Consider the following 20,335-nt stretch of genomic DNA (forward strand, 5'->3'; position numbering starts at 1 on the left):
AAATAAGATACAGTATGTATAGCTTATTTAATCATTTAAATATTGAAACTTACTTTTTTTACGGGCTTATTACTTTATATTTAATAGGTTCCTTTAAACATCAATCAGCCATTATGTTTGATTGTCACATTTGTGCATGCTTGTTTTAAACCAAGCTATTAGGAGTCTGTCCTCTGCTGTTGCTATTGTAAACAAGTAGTTTCCCTTTTAAATTGCATATTGTTGTTACGTGTGTAAGAAAGAATTTAAAATAATACACCTAAAAATGTTTGACTATTATGGTAGGGTTGTATACCAAACTAGCAGTATACCACTGTATTTCATAGACAGGCAAAGTCATTTGAGTTCTGAATGAGCCAAATATGCTCAACATACCAGTTTACTGTAGTACAAATCATTTTCTATATTCAATTAATTTTTTCCATATATTAAATGAATAAAACGACCACTTTATAAATTCAAAATGACATAAATATGAGCATAAAAATGTACATGCTATTTTACATATTTCACTATCATAATATAAGTCGTAATTGGAAAAATAAATAATATACAACACGTGAAGATATGCAGTTGAAATTCACTGAGTGGTTGTCACTGTGTTTAATCCTGTGCATGAATGCACTGCAATGTATTTTATTTTTACTGTTAATTTTGAAATAAACATAGAGAGATAAGAGTTTAGAGCTGCATTTTCGCTGGAGGAAGCAGATGTGATGATGAGGGTAGCCGAGGAAACTGTAGATGGGGAAACCCGAATGCTCCTCCATGACCCATTGGGGTACAAGTGATACAAGTGTTTCTGTATATGCAGATATTATAACAATCTTTCGATAAACACACACCTTGTGCTCTCGCACTGCACAGCTTTGATTTGCTGATTAAATATAAAACTAGCCGAAAACGGAGCTGCGGAAGTCTGCCGGCGATTTCATATCAAAGTTAAATGGGACTGAGGCGATAATATAGTAGTGAATATAGTAGTGTACAGTATGAGCTAATCGCAAAACTTTTAGGAGGGCTGAATAGATATAAATAAATATAGGAGGGCTAAATCGATGCCCTTACTGTTTTATAATTTTACCTGAGCGTTTCAGTGAGACATCGTCACTCAGTTGACTTGTCGGGGTCAAACTCACAGCTGCTGCGTTTTACCCAGCCAAGACATTTTTGAAAAGATTTAAGTCAGATATAGATAGATGCTGCTCTTTCTGTAATATACCCAATGAAACTGCTGATCATATTTTTTGGAATTGCCCTCATACACAATGCTTTTGGATTGAACTTTCCTTGGTCATTCATCGCAAAATATTACCGGGATTCTTGCTATCTTTTAAGGATATCGTATTGGGTTTTTTCAATATACCTGATGATAAAAGCAAGGAATATTTCATTATTAATCTCCTTTTAATCCTTGCTAAATTCCATATACACCGCTGTAAATTCTCTCAACGTATACCTTGTTTTATTGTTTTTGAAAAGGAAATTCAACAGTACATTAGAACTGTTGCTTCCTCTAAAAATCTTAAAGCTATTAGAACTGTTAACTTATTTTCCTTTTTTAATTTTCTTAACACATAATTTTATATTATTATTTTTGTTGTTGTTGTTTTCTCTTGCATGCGCCTATTTGATGCTTTACTTCTCTGTAAAACTCATGTACACTCTTTTTAACTAATTTGTATGATGTTGTTATTGTTAACCTGACTTTAATAAAAAAAATAATAAAATAAAATAAAATAAAAATCACAGCTGCTGCTCGTCAGGGGGCGGAGATTGGCGCAATTTATACAAAATGCTCCAATCGTAACAAATTAAGATGCGAGTAAAAAAAACCATTTGGTATACAGTTAAAGGGGACGTGAATACGTGCAATTTAGGGAAGTCTAATCAGCAAAACAAGTGAGTATACCGAGGGTATACGCAATTATTGATCCTCAGAAGTGGTAATACCTAAACAGCTCATGGAAAAAAGTAGGCATACGGCGTATACGTGCGTTTAGCAAGGACTACACCACTGGTTAAGAATAGAATAAACCATTTTTACAGTATAAAATTCATTATGTCTATGCAACATGGGGAAGCCATGCTCTCAGGTAGCCTAACTATTTTCTTCAAGTCTATTTGCAGAGATCAGTCACAGTGTAACTTTGCTACATGATTATTATTATTTTTTACTCACTTTGGTGGCTGTGAGTGTTCTACCACTATCAACAGAAAAACTACATTGATTGGTTAGTCCCAAAATACTCATTTGCTGTGCTCGTACACCATCTAGTGACAGTAGAAGTGGATGACCAGTGAAGATGATGATGATCTTTGAGGTTTGGCCAAGTTCCTGCCAGTTTATCAGCTTTACACCTATATTTTACAGTATATGCTTTACACAGTTCATGTAGGAACAGGCCGCTAATTTATAGTAATACTCACATTATTGTGTAAGAATTTCTCAGGCTTCGCATACTTTAAGGAAATTCCTATTTAGGCTAGTTTGTGGTTTTAGTTGAACTACGTCTACTGGTTCATAGACCAAGCTGAAGTAACTTAAATAAACAATTTTTAACACAAAAAACGAAGAAAAATACAACAAAAAGCAATGATTCGATTAACATCCTGTCTACAGAATTATTTATAATCCAGATTCCAGACTGATTAGTTTGTACCAATATAACAACATTGCGTCTAGATTATTACATTTTTTTGTTTTTAAGTTATTTCCATCTCAAAATTACACTGCCATAGCAACAAACATCCGGTCACTGATTAATCTTACCTGAACTGGATAAGTGATTCACACCCAGCCTGTCGACGTCTCGGTGAGTCACGTTAGGCTTCCCTTAAAATACACTGGGCAGATGTTTCCATCTGTGCTTTGCGTGAATATTATTTGCCTATTATATTGTTAATAAATTCTGTAAGACTATAATTTAAAAAAAAACAATCATCTATATATTAAAGTATTTGCTCATAATGTAGTTCAGAGGATTTATTGGCCCAAGCGCAGCTGTCTTGCTTTAGATCCTCTAAACCTGGGGGTGCGGTGACGCACAGCGCGAGGAATTCCACGGCAGGTATAAAACACCTGAAGTGCTTTACCTGCTTCACACTACACTACACTTCAGCCAGGATTTAACATGGGCACTGAGCCAGAAAACAGCGGAGTCCTTAAAGAGGGATTTTTGGTGAAAAGGGTAAGAACTCTTGGACATTTCATTCCATATCAATATGCAAATTACTTAACTGTTCATAAAGAAATTATGTACGTTTTTAGGGTCACGTTGTTCAAAACTGGAAAGTTCGTTGGTTTGCACTTAAATCGGACAGACTTCTTTATTACAAATATGAGGCCGGCAAACGGGATTCTTGCCATCGAGGGACCATTTTATTGAGGAACTGCAAAATCACATGTCCTTACCTGGAATACGAAAACAGACCGGTGAGTGAGAAATTACCCATTATTAGACCTATAGTCTTATTATAAAAGTTTAAACAACGAAATATACCAAAACCAAGAGCACATAGACAAATTTTCAGCATAATGTATAGCCATTTTATATTGTTTGATATCAATAATTGTGTATTCACTTGTACTAATATCTATTCTTGATCTTAAATTTTGAATTAACATAAACTAATTGGTAATATCAATTATTAGATTTTCACTAGTGACAGTTATTTTCTTAGATTCTAATAAATGTGATATGTATAAAGTTATATGGAGCTCTATAGCGAAGCACTATCTTGTATTTTAATATTAGGTGTTTTACTTATATGATGTCATTAATTAACATTATTATTTAATCTCTGGATCAAAGAAGGTCATTTGGTTTTTCCATAGCCTACAAACAAATAGCACAGTGGAGTTATTCAACACTGGGAGTGTCTCTGTGCTTTAAATGTTCATAGCCTCAGGTTATCCTTGCTATGAATTACCTTCTATTATTTTGTTTTGCAATGCTCACATGAACTAGCATGTTAGGAATACAACTTTATTTCCCCCAATAAATCTTTGCAGTGTGTCTCGCTTTGTGTAATAACGTCAGTCAAAGCCAGGTTCAAAATTATGTTTTATTCTTGTGTTATTTAATATATGTGTCAGTTTCACCAACAACTTAAGTTTGCTTAGATCCACATGAATTATTACTGTTGTCTGACTCTGAGGTAACCACATTTTCATCCTGCAGTTGGTAATAAAATTGGAGACCAACACATCAGAAGAGCACTTTCTGGAGGCTTGCATGAGGGAGGAACGTGATGAATGGGCTGCGGCGATTGATGCAGCAGTACAGAAACTCAGCCCAAGTGATGCACAGACTCCTTCCCCATCGCAAATAAAAGCGTCCTCATCTCTTCAGCTTCAGAATGTCAACCTCAGGTAGCTGCGAGTCTATGTTTGTCAGTGTATGTGTGATTTTGTTTGTGACTACATTTAAATGTATGTTTATATATCAGTCAGGTGGTGGACTCCATGTATGACGTTCACACTGGTATCCGGCACTGCAGTCACATCGAGCAAGGCAGCTCTTACAGCAACTGTTTCTCAGGTCAGACACTCGACACACTGAGCCAACACAATAGACCATTTTTGTTTATTATGGAAGAAATTACATTTTCTGATCCCTATCCTAGATAAAGTTGATAATTGGAATTGATAATATGAAATTCAAAATAAAAGTATGCTTTTTTAATCAAGAAAAAACATCCTGCACTTTTAAATAAGCTTCCAAAGATTAAATTATTGCAGTGAACTATTTTGGGTTCCTCAAAGAAACTTTTAACAATAACTGAACTGAAAATATGCCTTAAAAAACCTTTCACTCTATTAAGGTTAAACTTTGTATGTGTTCTGAACTGTTTTTTCTGCTTATTTATAATTCTAAATGTACATTACTGTTCCTGCGATGTGACTATGGCAGATTCGCACATTGCAATCTCGATGCTTTAACGATATATTGTGCAGCCCTACTCATAAATACACAGCGACTGAGTGTTTTAATCTGCATGTGTGCAGGTTCAGCAGTGGTGGATTGGCTTGTGTTTAATAAGCTGGCTCTGAGCCGTGTGGAGGCAGTAACATTGGCCTCTGCTCTGCTGGATGAAGGCTCTCTGCGGCCCGTCGGGATCAGGAGCGCAGACGCTCTCCGTAACGCTGCTCTCGGAGAACAGTTCCTCGACGACTCCACTGCTCTCTACTGCTTTGTAAGTTACAGAGCTCTGTCTTCAGTCATATTTTTGTAATGTAGTTATAAAAATAAGATATTAAACCAGATACATTTTCTCAAACAGTCCCAAAGCTTCCAGAAGCGAGGCAGTGTGAAAGCTGAGAAGTCTCGATCTGCGGTGGAGCTAAGTGGAAAGGTGGTGAAGAGAGGTTACCTGCTCAAACAGGTGAACATTAGCACTATTTCAATCTTATTGTGTTTGTATTAATAGTTTGAATTAGTTTTTATGAATGTATTAATATTTCTTAAGTTCTGTAATTTTTTGTATTTTTAATTGTAGTAATTTTGACTACAATAGACTTCAAGTTTGTCTTTTTAAAATCTTTTTTATGTTTGTGATTATTCCTTTTATTTTAAAGGGATTGTTCACCTAAAAAAATACTAAATATTCTTTTACTCACCCTTCGCTTGTTCCAAACCTGTTTCTTTCTTCTGGTAAAAACAACAACAAAAAAAGATATTCTGCAGAAAACCTGGAAACCATTGACTTTCATATTGTTCATTTTTCCAGCAATGGAAGTCAATGGTTACCGGTTTTCAGCATTCTTCGAAATATCTTTTTTTTTTTTTTTTTTAATGGAAGAAAGAAACTGATAAAGGTTTGAAACCACTTAAGGGTGACTGAGTAGTGAGTACAATTTTACATTTTTTTGCGTGAACTTTACCTTTATTTTAGTAAACTAAATAAAAATTACAAATATTTCCTTGACAACTATTAAACAACTAAAATAAGATGACATTAAGGATTTAATAAGAAGTTTAGTCATTTTGTTATGTTTAACAATTTTTACTTGTAATGCCTGTATAGTGTCTATATAACCTCTTTCTATATTTTCTATTTTAGTCAATTCAGTAAATTACATTTATACTAACTTAAATTAATGTTAACATCTAAATAAAAATGTAGCTATTCAATTTTTATCCATTTAAGCATTATTCTATTTTAATTAGAGACATTTTACTAACAAATACACTCAAAAGATGACGTTTGCTGTTTGTTCAATTTACTGATTTAAAATGAGCCGAAACAGCACAATTATTGATTTTTTTTGGGACACACATAATTGTTTTATGTTCAATTCACTTCAACTTGTAAAATATAATATAATATAATATAATATAATATAATATAATATAATATAATATAATATAATATAATATAATATAATATAATATAATATAATTAGGAGTGGGCAACGCAGTGGCACATTAGGTAGTGCTGTCGGTAGTGCTGGGTTGAGTAGAGGGTTCTGTGTAGAGTTTGCATGTTCTCCCCGTGTTTGCGTGGGTTTCCTCCAGGTGCTCCGGTTTCCCCCACAGTCCAAAGACATGCGGTTCAGGTGAATTGGGAAGGCTAAATTGTCAGTAGTGTATGAGTTTGAGTGAGTGTGTATGGATGTTTCCCAGAGATGGGTTGTGGCTGGAAGGGCATCCGCTGCGTAAAACATGTGCTGGATAATTTGGCGGTTTATTCTGCTGTGGTGACCCTGGATTAATAAAGGAACTTAGCCGAAAAGAAAATGAATTAATAATTAGGGGTGTAACAGATCATGACTGATCCGTGATTCATACAGATCACAACCCACGGTTCAGAACACACATGACCTGTGGATTAATACATTTTTTTTTACTTGTAGATTAATCCTAAATTTGTAACAATCGCAGAGAGACCACCTCTCACGTCATTTAGGCTTTCCTGTAAAGTATAATGATGACAGAAGTTGTGGTGGGTTATTCAGGATGTGGTGGGTTTCATTTAAGGTGTTTTCTGTCACTACTTGTTTAGCCTGCATTAATGCATTCAGTACAAACTGCATGATTAATCATTAAAAGATCTGGATCTCAACACCCACTCAACATAAATTATGAATGCATTCAAATCTGTGTTTGAAAAACGCAAAAATCAAGAAAGAGATTGAGTCTTTAGTATTTTGAGTTTGTTATAAAGTTACAAACAGTCAAATAACACAGGAGGTCTGGCATAACAGTTTATAATTTAGATAAAACCACTGATGTTTATGGTAAAGATTGAAATCACCGTTCTGTGCTCAAAAATGAAAGTTGTAGGCAGCAATTACATTATTTAACCAAAACGTGGTGATAACCAGCCATTAAAAATATGCCACTGAATAATTCTTCAAAAATGACACATCTAGAAACATGAAGTTTTAAGAGTGAATAACTGAATCATTTATGGAAAATGAGACAAAAATATAAATATGGGTTGTGCAAATTATGATGTTAGATTTCTACATTTAGTGGGATCAGCAATCAGCAAGTAGAAACAGTGAATTTTTCGCTGTACTGAATATTTTACTATTTATTTTTATTCAGCTGATTATTTCTTTTGGTTTCATTTTATTTTATGAAACCAAAAGTGTCTTGCAGTACTGTCTTTGCAATTAATGGAAAGCAAATGACATTTGTCCTCTCCTCTTTTTGGCTGAACAGATAAAATGGGCCGATCCGTGACTAAAAAACCATAATGTGATCCGTGTCGTGAGATTTGTGATCCGTTACACCACTAAATATAATATAATATAAGTGAACTTAATTCCTTCATGTTACCCCAGCACAAATCAATTGAAATACATTGAAGTTCACTTTTATTTCCATTAATGTTTATTATTTTTTAAATAACATTTCATAAGTTACTTTTTAATTTCAGCCAGTTAACCATACTGAGCACTCTGCTACAACTGGACGGCTTGATCTGAAATGCACTTATCTGTGATAACGACTGTGTGTTATCTCGGTTTCAGGGCCACAAAGTGAAGAACTGGAAGGTGAGATTGTTTGTTCTGCGGGCAGAGCCTGGTTTCCTGCATTATTATGACCCCAGCAAGGTGAGAATGCTGATGTGTGCTATTTTAAAGCCTTTAAAAATAACTTTTATTCCAAAGTCTAAAGAAGTAATGCTATTACACTGCTGACTCTTCTGCTCTTGATGGCCACCTTCCTCAGGATGACGTGACTCCAGTCGGCAGTGTTTCTCTGCGTGGCTGTCTGGTGTCTGCTCTGGATGACAACGGCACACCGGCAGGTGAGTCACACACTTCTGCTGAAATCTCTGAAGTGTCATGAATACCTGCTTAGCAATCAATCCACTTGTTAGGTTGGGATGTATGGATTGTTTCCAGGGAAGCCTTGTTTTCTTTGAGAAACTGTCTGAACAGTCATTTATGACCACTGTTTAGTCACAGATTAAAGGAAATCTTTTACTAAATCATGGTGCTCACTACAGACTCTGCTGTGTCCCAGACAGCAGTATTTTAAGGATTTATAAAAGATGAATCACTGTCTGACCGTCAGAGATTAGACATGGATATAAGCATTGCAATCATGATTTTCAGTCGTATTAAAGCACACTGCGAGTCTATATTAGTAACATTTGTTGTTTGATTTTGGCAATGTACTCACCATTTCCTTATACTCAAGTGTTGAACATAAATGAAGATATTCAGAAGAATGTTCGAAACTAGTAACCATTAACTTCCATAGTAGTAAAAACAAATAGTATGCACGTCAATGGTTACCGGTTTCCAGCATTTTTCTAAATATCTTCTTTTGTGTTCAACAGAAAAAAAAACTGAAGCAAGTTTGTAATAATTGAATGGTTAGAAAATGATTTTCATTTTTTTAACAAGCGGATATTTACATAAGGAAAAGTTGCCATGCAGCCATTCCACAGGTCAACAGTGACACGTAAATACTGTAATCTCAAATTCTAATGATGTGTTTCCTGTAATCCTCAGGTGTTAAAGGTAAAGTGCAGGGGAATCTGTTTAAAATCATCACTCAGATGGACACACACTATTACATCCAGGCTCCGACACATGAGGAGAGGATGGACTGGATCCAAGCTATTAGACGAGTCACTTAATTATGCACTTTCAAGCTCAGCGGATATTACTGGTATTATTTTAACTTTGTTGTTATGAACTAGTTTATTTTTCTGTTGTCAGATCTTTCTAACTAAGGATCAACATGTTTTTTAGTATCTTCATATGTAATAACTGTATTGTATTAACCGTTTACTTCAGTCAGTCAATAATATACATTGTTGTCAATAACAAACAGTTCAAATTTATATGCAAACAAAACTCAAAAGAATTAATTACAGGCTAGTGCTACAATATTAGGACGAATTATTGTGTATTATTACTTGTAATACTGTGATAATGATTATTAATATTGATTAATAGGGTACATATTAAAATACATTTATATGGCACATTATAATTTGGCTACACACACAACACATTAGTTCTGTACATTAGTGTAGCATAATTTATCCCCTATAGTCTCTAAAACAGTCAAATTAATACATTTTCTCAGCATTTTGTTCTTTATAATGACAAACTGCGCATTCCAAATGGGATATATCGCCCTCTGAAGGGCACTTGGAAGTGATAAGAGTCATGGATTCCTTATTGCAGTGTCATTCCAAAATGAAGTGCTCAAAACTGTCCGTTTTGAAGTGCCCTTTGGAATGACAATAATGATTTCTTAGGGTACAACTGATGACTTCGGGCCATAATACTTTGAGCAGGGATTTGTTTGGTTTTGCACACTGCCTTTAATTAGGAAGTGCTCATTTCTATGCCCTAATTCTTTCAGAGGGACCCACAGAAGGGATTAGGACATAGTGATGAGGGCTCATTGGAATGCAGTAAGGAAAGAGAGTAATCTAACACCTCTGATTGGCTATTGCATTCAAAGGAAATGCGCATGATTGGTTTTAATGCAATGTGCGTTAATCTAAATGTAATGCGGCAATTGACACTCATGAAAATAAAAATTGAGTCACTATTTACTCACTCTCAAGTGGTTCCAAACCTTTATGAACTTCTTTGTTCTGTTTAACACAAAACAAGATATTTTGAAGGATGTTGGATATTGGTAACCATTGACTTCCATAGCAGGAAAAACAGTCGAAGGAAATCAATGGTTACAGATTTTCAGCATTTTTCAAAATATCTTATTTTGTGTTCAACAACATAAAAAGACTTTAAACAGGTATAGAGAACAGAACAAGTGAAGGGTGAGTAAAGTATGACAGAATTAAAAATTATGTGTGAACTATCCTTTTAATTTCCAATTGTCACACATCTATTTACAAATCTTGCAGATTTAATTCTTGCAAATATGTTGTGTGTGTGCAAATAGAATAAAAGATATACAGTATTATTGTCTATAACAATTAAATATTAATAAACAGTGCGCCCTCATCCTAATTAGCATGTAAACTTTTTTATATCAAAGTGGAGGTGGAAAAGCTGTATACATTCAGTGAATGTAATGTGAAAGTGTATTTAATGATCAGTGTGAATTGTACTAGTTTGTTATATCTAATTTTGCAAAGTAAAGTTTTTATTTGAATATTCTCCTTTTGTAATCTTTCATTGACATGCATGGTTTCGTTTTGGTATTGGACTTGTTATTACATGCCATCAGTTTGTCTATCAGGCTGTTAACAGAACTGAGCTCATGTCTTGCACAATCCTGTTAGTTTGTCGCTATGGTGCAAAACACATCATTTCTACAAGTGTGTGTGTGTGTGTGATTCTCACTCTCTGGCATGGCCACACAGACATTAAACAAGTCAAATAATTCAGATGTTCTCCAATATTAAGAAAAGTTTACTGTTTACAGTACATATTGCAATTGTTAGATGTTATAAGACATTCAAGTAGACCTTGCTATAAACCTTATTTAACGCATGCTTCATTTGCAGCATTGTGTAGATCGACAGCACCAAGTACAGGCTGAACATGGACTTTGAGTCCTTTTTCTTCAAACCAATACATTCGCAGGGAATGACATTTTAAAGTGAACATTCGGGTGTCAGTTATGAATGCTAGGCTTCCGTATGCCATCAGAACTGTTCTGTGGTACATTCCCATCAACAAAAGATGAACAGAAAATGATTCTGAAATGTTCTGTTGAAATGGTTTCAACATTAAAACAGCAAAACAAACACAAATTGTTCAAAGAATAGTTCACCCAGAAATGAAAAAACGCTAGCCATTGACCTCCAAAGTACTTTTATTTTCTTGATATGGATGTCAATGGCTCCCGCTTCCCTACATTCTTCAAAATATCTTTTGTGTTCAACAGGACAAAAACACTGTTCCACTTTTGTTTGGAATCACTTGAGGACAAGTAATTGTGGAGTATATGTTTGATTTTTGAGTGAACTATCCCTAAAACACCTTGCTACACTCTAATAAATGCTGGTTTTATTTCAACCAAAATATGAATATGATAATGGACAAACCCAGTGGACAAACTTAATTCAATTGTTTGGATGGTCCATATTTTACCTATATTTGAGTTAAGATAACCCAGCATTTCTTTAGAGCATAGCAATGACAAGGCCATAAGTTTGGTTTCCAGGAAATGCATAAACTGATCAAATGTATAGCTTGAATGCAATGTAATATGCGTCTATCAAATGCATAAATAAATTGGAACTACAATCACTGCTACGAGCACACCTAAAGTCCTCTACTCAATAAGTGCATCTAATGGAACAAATGAAGGCACTTCTGCTTCTGTTTCAAAGAGCCAAATAAACTGACCAAATTTTAGCACAAAGTAAAAACATTAGGTAAAATCAACAAAATGAGCAATAAAGACCCGTTGTTTGTGTGAACAGGCTTTGAGTCTACTAAAACAAACACGGGACAAACTGAAATGAGATTTAGATGTTTGAAATGAACCGGGAAACTCGTTTAACTTTAAATCAGTTGTTTACAGTACGCTTCTTCATCCTCGGGGGTTGCTCCTATGAATAGTCTGTCATCCTGGCAGGCACTTCTTCCGTTGCTCAAGCCACTTTGGTGAGCTGTAGATCTCCGTGAACTCTGAGAGCATTGAGAGATGCCAGCTGAGTCTGTCTGTGAGCGAAACCACACAACGGTTGCCCGTCCACCAGAATACGAAACTGCTGGTGCTCGCATACAATCTCCATCTGACAGAGACAGACGATGAGATAACATTATTATGACTGAAAGATGTGACATTGGCAGAGATTTCAGCTTTAAACTGGACCTATCATGAGCCTTTTTACAAGATGTAAAACAAGTCTCAGATGTCCCTAGAGTGTGTATGTGAAGTTTCAGCTCAAAATACCACACAAATCATTTTTTATAACTCTTTGAAACTGGCCCTTTTGGACTTAAAGCCAAATTGTGCCGTTTTGATTACTGTCTTGTTGATGACATTATCTTCATCAAGTTTACAGTGCATGCGGAAATATTCATAGCGCTACACTTTTTCCACATTTTTAAATGTTACAGCCTTATTCCAAAATGGGTTGAATTCATTTATTTTCTCAACATTCTACACACAATACCCCATAATGACAATGTAAAAAATAAAAAAATTTTGAAAAAGATTTTTTATAATTGTTGCAAATTTATTCAAAACCAAAAACCTGAAAAATCACATGTACATAAGTATTCACAGCCTTTGCTGTGAAGCTCTAAATTGAGCTCAGCTACATTCTGTTTCCACTGATCATTCTTGAGATGTTTCAGCAGCTTAATTGGAGTTCACCTGTGGTAAATTCAGTTGATTGGACATGATTTAAAAAGGCATACACCTGTCTATATAAGGTCCCAGGGTTGACAGTGCATCTCAAAGCACAAACCAAGCATGAAGACAAAGGAATTGAATGTAGACCTTCGAGACAGGATTGTCTTGAGGCACAAGGCTGGGGAAGGTTACAGAAAAATTTCTGCTGCTCTGAAAGTTCCACTGAGCACGGTGGCCTCCATCATTTGTAAGTGGAAGATGTTTGGAACCACCAGAACTATAAGAAACAAAATTCTCTGGTCTGATGAGACTAAAATTGAACTCTTTGGAGTGGGTGCCAGGCGATATGTTTGGAGAAAACCAGGCACTGCTCATCACCAGGCTAATACCATCCCTACACTAAAGAATGGTGGTGGCAGCATCATGCTTTGGGTATGTTTTTCAGCAGCAGGAACTGGAAGACTAGTCAGGATCGAGGGAAAGATGACTGCAGCAATGTACAGAGACATCCTGAATGAAAACCTGCTTCAGAGTGCTCTTGATTTCAAAGCAAGACCCAAAGCGCACCGCCAAAATATCAATGGAGTGGTTTCACAACAACTCGGTGAATGTCCTTGAGTGGCTCAGCCAGAGCCTAGACCTAAATCCTATTGAACCTCTCTGGAAAGATCTGAAAAGGGCTGTACACCGGCGCTTCCCATCCAACCTGATAGAGCTTGAGAGGTACTGCAAAGAGGAATAGGCCAAAATTTGCAAAGACAGGTGTGCCAAGGTTGTGGCATCATATTCAAAAAGACTTGAGGCTGTAATTCCTGCCAAATGTGCAACAACAAAGTATTGAGCAAAGGCTGTGAATACTTATGTACATGTCATTTTTCAGGTTTTTTATTTTTAATAAATTTGCAACAATAAAAAAAAACACATTGTCATTATGGGATATTGTGTGTAGAATTTTGAGGAAATAAATGAATTTAATCTATTTTGGAATAAGGCTGTAACATAAAAAATTTAGAAAAAGTGAAGTGCTATGAACACTTTCCAGATGCATTGTAGTGTGAAAACTAATGGTGGACAGCTGCTTCTCACTTAGGGCTGTTTATGCAAATGAAGGTGAGATGTCACTAATGGGCATGGCTTTCCCCATCTGATGACAAGGGGAGAATGTCAATCTAAGTGTTTCTGCACTTATGAAGTGTGATTAAAACAATATATATTTTTTACCATTAGAGGCTGGCTATATTCACACACTGGTGCCACACAACTGCGTTTAAACCCCTTATAAAAATGATTTTTGCATAATAGATCCCCTTTAACATAGTCTTTACCTTAAAGGCTTCTCCTGGAGCAAAGGGAAAGAAAGACAGAGCAGTTTCTGAAGAGCCCCATTTTCCTGACAGACGAGCGTTACGAAGCACAGCCTTTTCTGGAAAGTTCACCTTCAACTCCAGCCCAACATCCCCCTCGATTTCCTCATCCCCCTCTCCTTTAGACTGGCATGACACTATCACTACCATACTTAAAAAAACAGACAGAAAAAGACTTGGGTTATTTTTAACATTGGTTATTTGTGTAGGTGTGAAACTAAAACATCAAGTCAAATGTACGGAATTTAATCAAATCACATTATGGACTAGGAGTTTCTGGGTAACCCCTGTTTGCCAAATATGGCCAGGATTGTCCAATTGTTGTTTTTTCCTCAAATCTGCCTGGCTAAGACTTCATGGGAACTGACCTTTTCTCACGCTGGCAAAAAAGAATTGAATGACAACAGCTGGAAAACCAAATGCATCAATCACACTAGATTTGAATGGAATCGAATGTTAAAAACAAGATTTTGTAGCTCACTTTAACATACAAGCTAATATTTTACGAGATATGTCAGATTTATAAGCCATTTCAGATACTTTTCATTTATTTTTGGATTACTTTTTTTACACATTGTTTGATAATCCTGTACAATATTGATATAAAAAGAGAATAAACACTAATAGATATTTAAGAATATTTCAAGCAAAAATCTTTGGATATTCATATTAAAAGACTCTATTTAATTTAGTTTATTTATTTATAAAGCGCAATAAAACAACAGTTGTTGACCATTGTGCTGCACAAACCTAAAAACAAATTTAAAAAAGGATCCAATAAATAACAAGACACCAGATAGGGACAATAGGATCAATTCTCTCCTAATTTAAAAGCTCTTTCTAATAGGTGTAGTTTAAGTTTCTCTCTGAACAAAGATTCATTGGAAATTGTTCTAATGGACATGGGTAGCCCATTCCACATTTTAGGACCTACTACAGAGAAAGCTCAATCTCCTTTTTTTTTTCAATTTGGATCTGGGAATAACTAGTATTTTCTTTGATGACCTTAAACATCTGCCAGATATTTTAACAGTAATAAGATTAGAGAGATAAGTTGTAGCCCAGCCATTTAAAATTTTAAAAACTTACATAAATTTTTTTAACTCAATTCTACAACATATCAGCAACCAATTTAGGGAGCAGAGGATAGGAGTTATGTGGTTTGCGGGTGCCAGTAAACTTGCGGGTGCCAGTAAAGAGCCTAGCAGCTGCATTTTGGACCACTTGAAGATAATTTATATAGGATTGGCCAAAACCCACAGTAGTCCAAGCGTGAGGATATAAAGATATGGATTAATCTCTTAAATTCTGCACGAGTTAAAAAGCCTTTCACTTTGTCTAATAATCTCAGCTGGAAAAAACAGGATTTAACGACTGCATTTACCTGTTTGTCAAATAGAATGGCAGAATCTGGGATAAAAACCTAGATTTCTTACAGATGGTTTAATGCAGTCAGATGTCAGATGCTGTTTAATGTGATAGTTCAGCCAAAATTTTAAATAATATATTAATATATATATCTTAGTTTCTTTCTTCTGTTGAACACAAAAGAAGACGTTTTAAACAATGTTATGTGCAAAAAAAGATAATATGAAAGTAAATGACTGGTTTCCAACATTCTGCAACAGAAGAAACTCATTAATGTTTGAAAGATGCAGAGCTTTGGTACATTTTTGGGTGAAATATCGAGAAATCCCTTTAAGGACAGTATTGAAGCACCTAATAACTGTTATTTTAATTGTTCATTCATTCATTCATTCATTTTCTTTTCGGCTTAGTCCCTTTAATAATCAAGGGTCGCCACAGCGGAATGAACCTCCAACTTATCCAACATATGTTTTACACAGCAGATGCCCTTCCAGCTGCAACCCATCACTAGGAAACACCCAAAGACAATTTAGCTTACCTAATTCACCTACACTGAATGTCTTTGTACTTGTGTCCGGAGGAAACCGGAGCACCCGGAGGAAACCCACACGAACACGGGGAGAAAATGCAAACTCCAAACAGAAATGCCAACTGACCCAGCCGAGGCTCAAACCAGCAACCTTCTTGCTGTAAGGCGACAGCGCTACCCACTGCGCCACCCTTTAATTGTTTGATTAACACTATTTGTCCCTTTTGCAAGTATTTTTATACCAAGAAATGTATCAAAAATACTTGTTTTATTATGTAGGTTTACATAAATAGTCTGAATAAAACTAATATTTTCACACACATTTTTACATTGTATATTTATAAGTTATTTGAAACATCAAAGAAGAGCATTTGATAGCACTAAACATACTTTCTATGTATATCAAATAATAGTTATTTCATTTTATTTTTGCGGACGCCAAAATGTTTTTAATCCACGTATATACAGTAACAAAACGCTGACAGTGTGGCTGTATCTAGTCTACAGGACGAGCAGCCCCTTGTATTACTCTATTTAAAACGATTTTTTTTGTAGTATTCTCAACTGGCACCCGTGTTTTCTTCGTGTCATGTTTGTGTGAAATGGAGACGTAAAAACGGTTTAACCCCCGACACAACCGGCTCATTGTGTTCCCGCAGTGAAGGCGCAGTCTTGTGAACGAGTCATTCAGGCTGTGTGAGGTGACAGACAGTGGACATTCTGGACACACAAACGCGGGAACCACAGAAATACAGACAGGTGTGTCTCATACCAACCTTTTAGGCTGCTTGTGAACAATACCCATCACTATCAGCCTCATGGTCGGCCGAAGACCCCCTTTGATCTCCCCAACATAGTCCTCCTCCTGCAGAAACAGCCGAGTGCTTTACTGTCATTCTAACATGGTACAGTCCAGATAAAATCATATTAATGCGCATATCTAACAACATCACGATATTATGACAAACCGCTGCTCAGAGACGCGAACGAAAAAAATAACCTCAGCTTATTCTCTCAGTTTTCAATTGTTCAATAATATGCAAATTAGGCTGGATTTTATTAGGCTTTTATGTAATGTTAAACTATCGAGTCGTATCATCATAATGTATGAGATATTTATTTGTAACATTATATGTTTAAATGAGTTACATTTCATTAACCTGTGCGTACGTCACTATTCCCACGCTATCAATTATCTCTGTAAAGGATAAACTGCGAAATCATCGTCATCATACTCACGTTTCGGTTGTTTTCCTTTTCTGACATGCTCTCCGGTTGTCGCAATGGCTTTAGTTTAGTCGTGAAGGTGTTGCGTATCGAGCGCGAGGACAATAGCTGTCATGAACGGGATTGATCATCACCGTCAGAGCGCGCGAGACCGGCGCTGGATGCGCGAACCCCGCCTCGCGCCACCGGGTTTCCATAGCAACCGACTCCGTGATGATGACGGAAGTACAGCTGAAACTTCAGCATTTAAAAATGAAGAAAGTAAAATAAAAATATGATTCAATTATGAGTCTCTCCCTTCCAGAAATACGCTACAAGAGTGCAAAACTAACGTTAGGTAAGTTCCATTTTTGATTAATTACTGTGACTGGCCTCATACATTAAAGTGCAAATTAGCAAGATAAACAATAATTCACATGGGAATGAGTTTATGTAATGGTGGAATCGACAACACACTCAATGGACATAATTAGCTCCAGGTCCCAATAGGTGTATTGTTTCACATTCCCATCTAACCAGTCCAGCAGTTTGTTTCTGCACTGTTTTTACCACCTAGAGAGAGTTTCCAAGGCTCTACTACAAGCTCCAGATTACCCAGATGATCAAATTTCACCAAGTAATTTTGAAGTTCTCCTACAAACAAAGAGCATGTCATTGTGTCTTGTTTCTATTCATCAGTACAATTGATCACAAATCAATGCAATAAAAATATTGATACTGTAAATGGGGATTATAATTTATTATTATGAATTTTAATATATGGGGAGTGGTGGAAAGAGTATCATTACTTGCCTAAACATGTAGTGCAAGTATCTGTTGTAAATATTACTCAAAGTATGAGTAAAAAGTAGACCTTTCAAAAGTACTCAAGAGTAGTGAGTATTACGCTGTAAAAAGCTGATGCATTTACATGTAATGTGTGGTTGTGTGGAAACGTAACATTCTGTAGTGCATTTGGTATTGCCCAGCAGGCACACAACATCATAAGACGTTAATATTAGGTTAGATTTAGCTTGTGATGTAAGGTGTCTAAAATGTAATGTCTAGCTAGCGTCTAAGGACAACTTTATTTTGATATCCAATAAATGACGCCAAATGACGTTGATATTTGGTTGATTTTAGGTTGATTTTAGGTTTTGTTAGAAAGTGACCAAAATCCAGCATCGAACCAACATCTTAAACCAACGTCATATAGATGTCAGATACTGACATTTATTCGTCAGGTATAACCAAAAGCCAACATCTGATAGATGTCATAGTGATAACGTCCACACATCATCACGTTGTAACATCATTAGACATTGATATTTGGTTGAGTTTGGGTTGGACATTGGCCCGACGTTGAGTTCTGACGTTGACCTGATTTTCATTTCTAAACAAAAAAGCATCGACCCCATGACATTGTGCTTCAACGTAAATCTGACTTCATGTTGCCGTCTTGTGCCTGCTGGGTGTTTAAGGCCATTTTGGTCATCAAACATCCGTCATCTTATCATCAGTAACATGCATCTAAACAGTCTCTGCTTTAAGATTTTGGACATCTTCTTGGACACTTTTAATGCTTCCAAACAGTATACTGCAATTATAAATTGCCCATGTCTTGAGATGGTTCATTATGATGCGATTTACCTTCTATGTGCGATTTGATTGGACAGGAATCACAGGAATGATTTTCTAATCCCCATAGAAACGAAAATGTAAAGTAGTGACTGCAAGTTGAAGGAAAGTAGTGGAGTAAAAGTACCGATACAGCACTGAAAATGTACTCAAGGGAAAGTAAAAGAACACATTTTTAAAAACTACTTAGTAAATTACAATTCCTGAGAAAAACTACTCAATTAAAGTAATTTGAGTATTTGTAATTAGTTATTTTACACCACTGTATATGGGGAGTTATTATGATGTTTACATTATTCATATTACATCTTCATGTGCGAATTATACATTGAGGATCGGGGGGGGGTCAACTTTTTTGGTAATATTATTTTGTGTAACATGCTTTAGTGAATCAAATTAAATGAAGTCTATTTTATTAATGCAACATATTTAATTTTTCTGTGTTTTTTGGGATAGTTTGTGTATGACCTACAATATCATGTGATTAGCCATTTCAGAGGTTACTGTACGTTGAACTATACAAACAACACATCTAATTTTATTTAACTTTTAGGCTATATGTAGAAACAAACACCCATTTTACAAGAAAAGTGTTTCAATTGACACGATTATGCATTGACAATGGTATAATCCATTATAGGGGTAGTCACATGTATATTTATATTATCTAATATTTAATTAGTAATATTAGTATTTTAGATGCAGATCAGAGCAAACTGTTTCTTACTATTTAGAGGACAGACCCCTATACATGTTGTTTTCATGCTGACATTGCAGTTCAGTAGTAGGATATGTAGTAGTATTGCACTCTAAATGACAACTGAATATTGTCAGGAGAACATGAAAAAAACCACACAGAAATGCCAACTGACCCAGCCAAGGCTTAAACCAGCAACCTTCTTGCTGTGAGGCGATTGTGCTACTCACTGAGCCATCATGAAGCCCCTTTTCAGGTCATATTAACCAGAAAATAAAATGTGCAAAAATAAAAAGGATAAAATACGACTTATCATTTGGACTCTACAGGTAGGCAGTGTAGGTTCCAGAAAGGATTAAGGCAAATATTACAAGAAAAATATCCTATAGTCCTTCGCCAGAGGGCGCTAAATCCAATAGAAATCTCATTGAATGTGAATCTGTAAGCGAATCCCTCTTTGATGGATTCAAATCTTTTCTATAGCATTGATGACATTTGTACATAAAAATATAAGTGCAAATGAAATAAAGGCGTCTATAAAACGACCTTTCAATTCCTAATCACAAACGTCTGTGATTGGTCCATTTGTACAGCGCTGAGAAAAGTATCTCGCATCACTTGACTTGTCAGTAAAAATACATCCAAATAAATTTAAGAACTGAACCAATGAATTGAAATGTAACGAAAAACAAAATAAATAATATTTAACTGGTATCCCAATAAATTGAGGTACACATTTTGTCGTAATCTATCTTAATTTAGTTTCTAT

At 35.5% G+C, this 20,335-nt stretch overlaps 2 protein-coding genes across 2 annotated transcripts; one reads left to right on the forward strand and one right to left on the reverse strand.

Annotated features, from left to right (window-relative positions):
* Nucleotides 1-3,089: 3,089 nt before the first annotated feature.
* On the forward strand, nt 3,090-10,604 carry plek2 (pleckstrin 2). The gene is made up of 9 exons (XM_056470718.1): nt 3,090-3,191; nt 3,272-3,436; nt 4,185-4,375; nt 4,453-4,544; nt 5,012-5,199; nt 5,287-5,388; nt 7,985-8,068; nt 8,187-8,265; nt 8,978-10,604. Exons 1-9 carry the CDS (start codon nt 3,135-3,137, stop codon nt 9,103-9,105), a joined length of 1,086 nt encoding a protein of 361 aa, XP_056326693.1. The 5' UTR covers nt 3,090-3,134; the 3' UTR covers nt 9,106-10,604.
* Nucleotides 10,605-10,850: 246 nt separating this feature from the next.
* On the reverse strand, nt 10,851-17,426 carry si:ch211-10a23.2 (Galectin-related protein A-like). Its single transcript, XM_056470721.1, has 4 exons — nt 17,265-17,426; nt 16,802-16,890; nt 14,090-14,279; nt 10,851-12,198 (listed from the first exon to the last, which is right to left on the reverse strand). Exons 1-4 carry the CDS (start codon nt 17,289-17,291, stop codon nt 12,055-12,057), a joined length of 450 nt encoding a protein of 149 aa, XP_056326696.1. The 5' UTR covers nt 17,292-17,426; the 3' UTR covers nt 10,851-12,054.
* Between the last annotated feature and the right edge of the window lie 2,909 nt (nt 17,427-20,335).

This window comes from Danio aesculapii, chromosome 13, assembly GCF_903798145.1.
Source record: "Danio aesculapii chromosome 13, fDanAes4.1, whole genome shotgun sequence".
NCBI classification, from domain to species: Eukaryota; Metazoa; Chordata; class Actinopteri; order Cypriniformes; family Danionidae; genus Danio; species Danio aesculapii.

Coding starts and splice junctions, on each gene's coding strand:
- plek2 (XM_056470718.1), top strand. CDS start 3,135: ATGGGCACTGAGCCAGAAAACAGCGGAGTCCTTAAAGAGGGATTTTTG. Junction 3,192..3,271: donor AGGGATTTTTGGTGAAAAGG/GTAAGAACTCTT, acceptor GTACGTTTTTAG/GGTCACGTTGTTCAAAACTG. Junction 8,069..8,186: donor ATTATTATGACCCCAGCAAG/GTGAGAATGCTG, acceptor CACCTTCCTCAG/GATGACGTGACTCCAGTCGG.
- si:ch211-10a23.2 (XM_056470721.1), bottom strand. CDS start 17,291: ATGTCAGAAAAGGAAAACAACCGAAAC. Junction 16,891..17,264: donor AAAAGGAAAACAACCGAAAC/GTGAGTATGATG, acceptor CTGTTTCTGCAG/GAGGAGGACTATGTTGGGGA. Junction 14,280..16,801: donor GTTCACAAGCAGCCTAAAAG/GTTGGTATGAGA, acceptor TGTTTTTTTAAG/TATGGTAGTGATAGTGTCAT.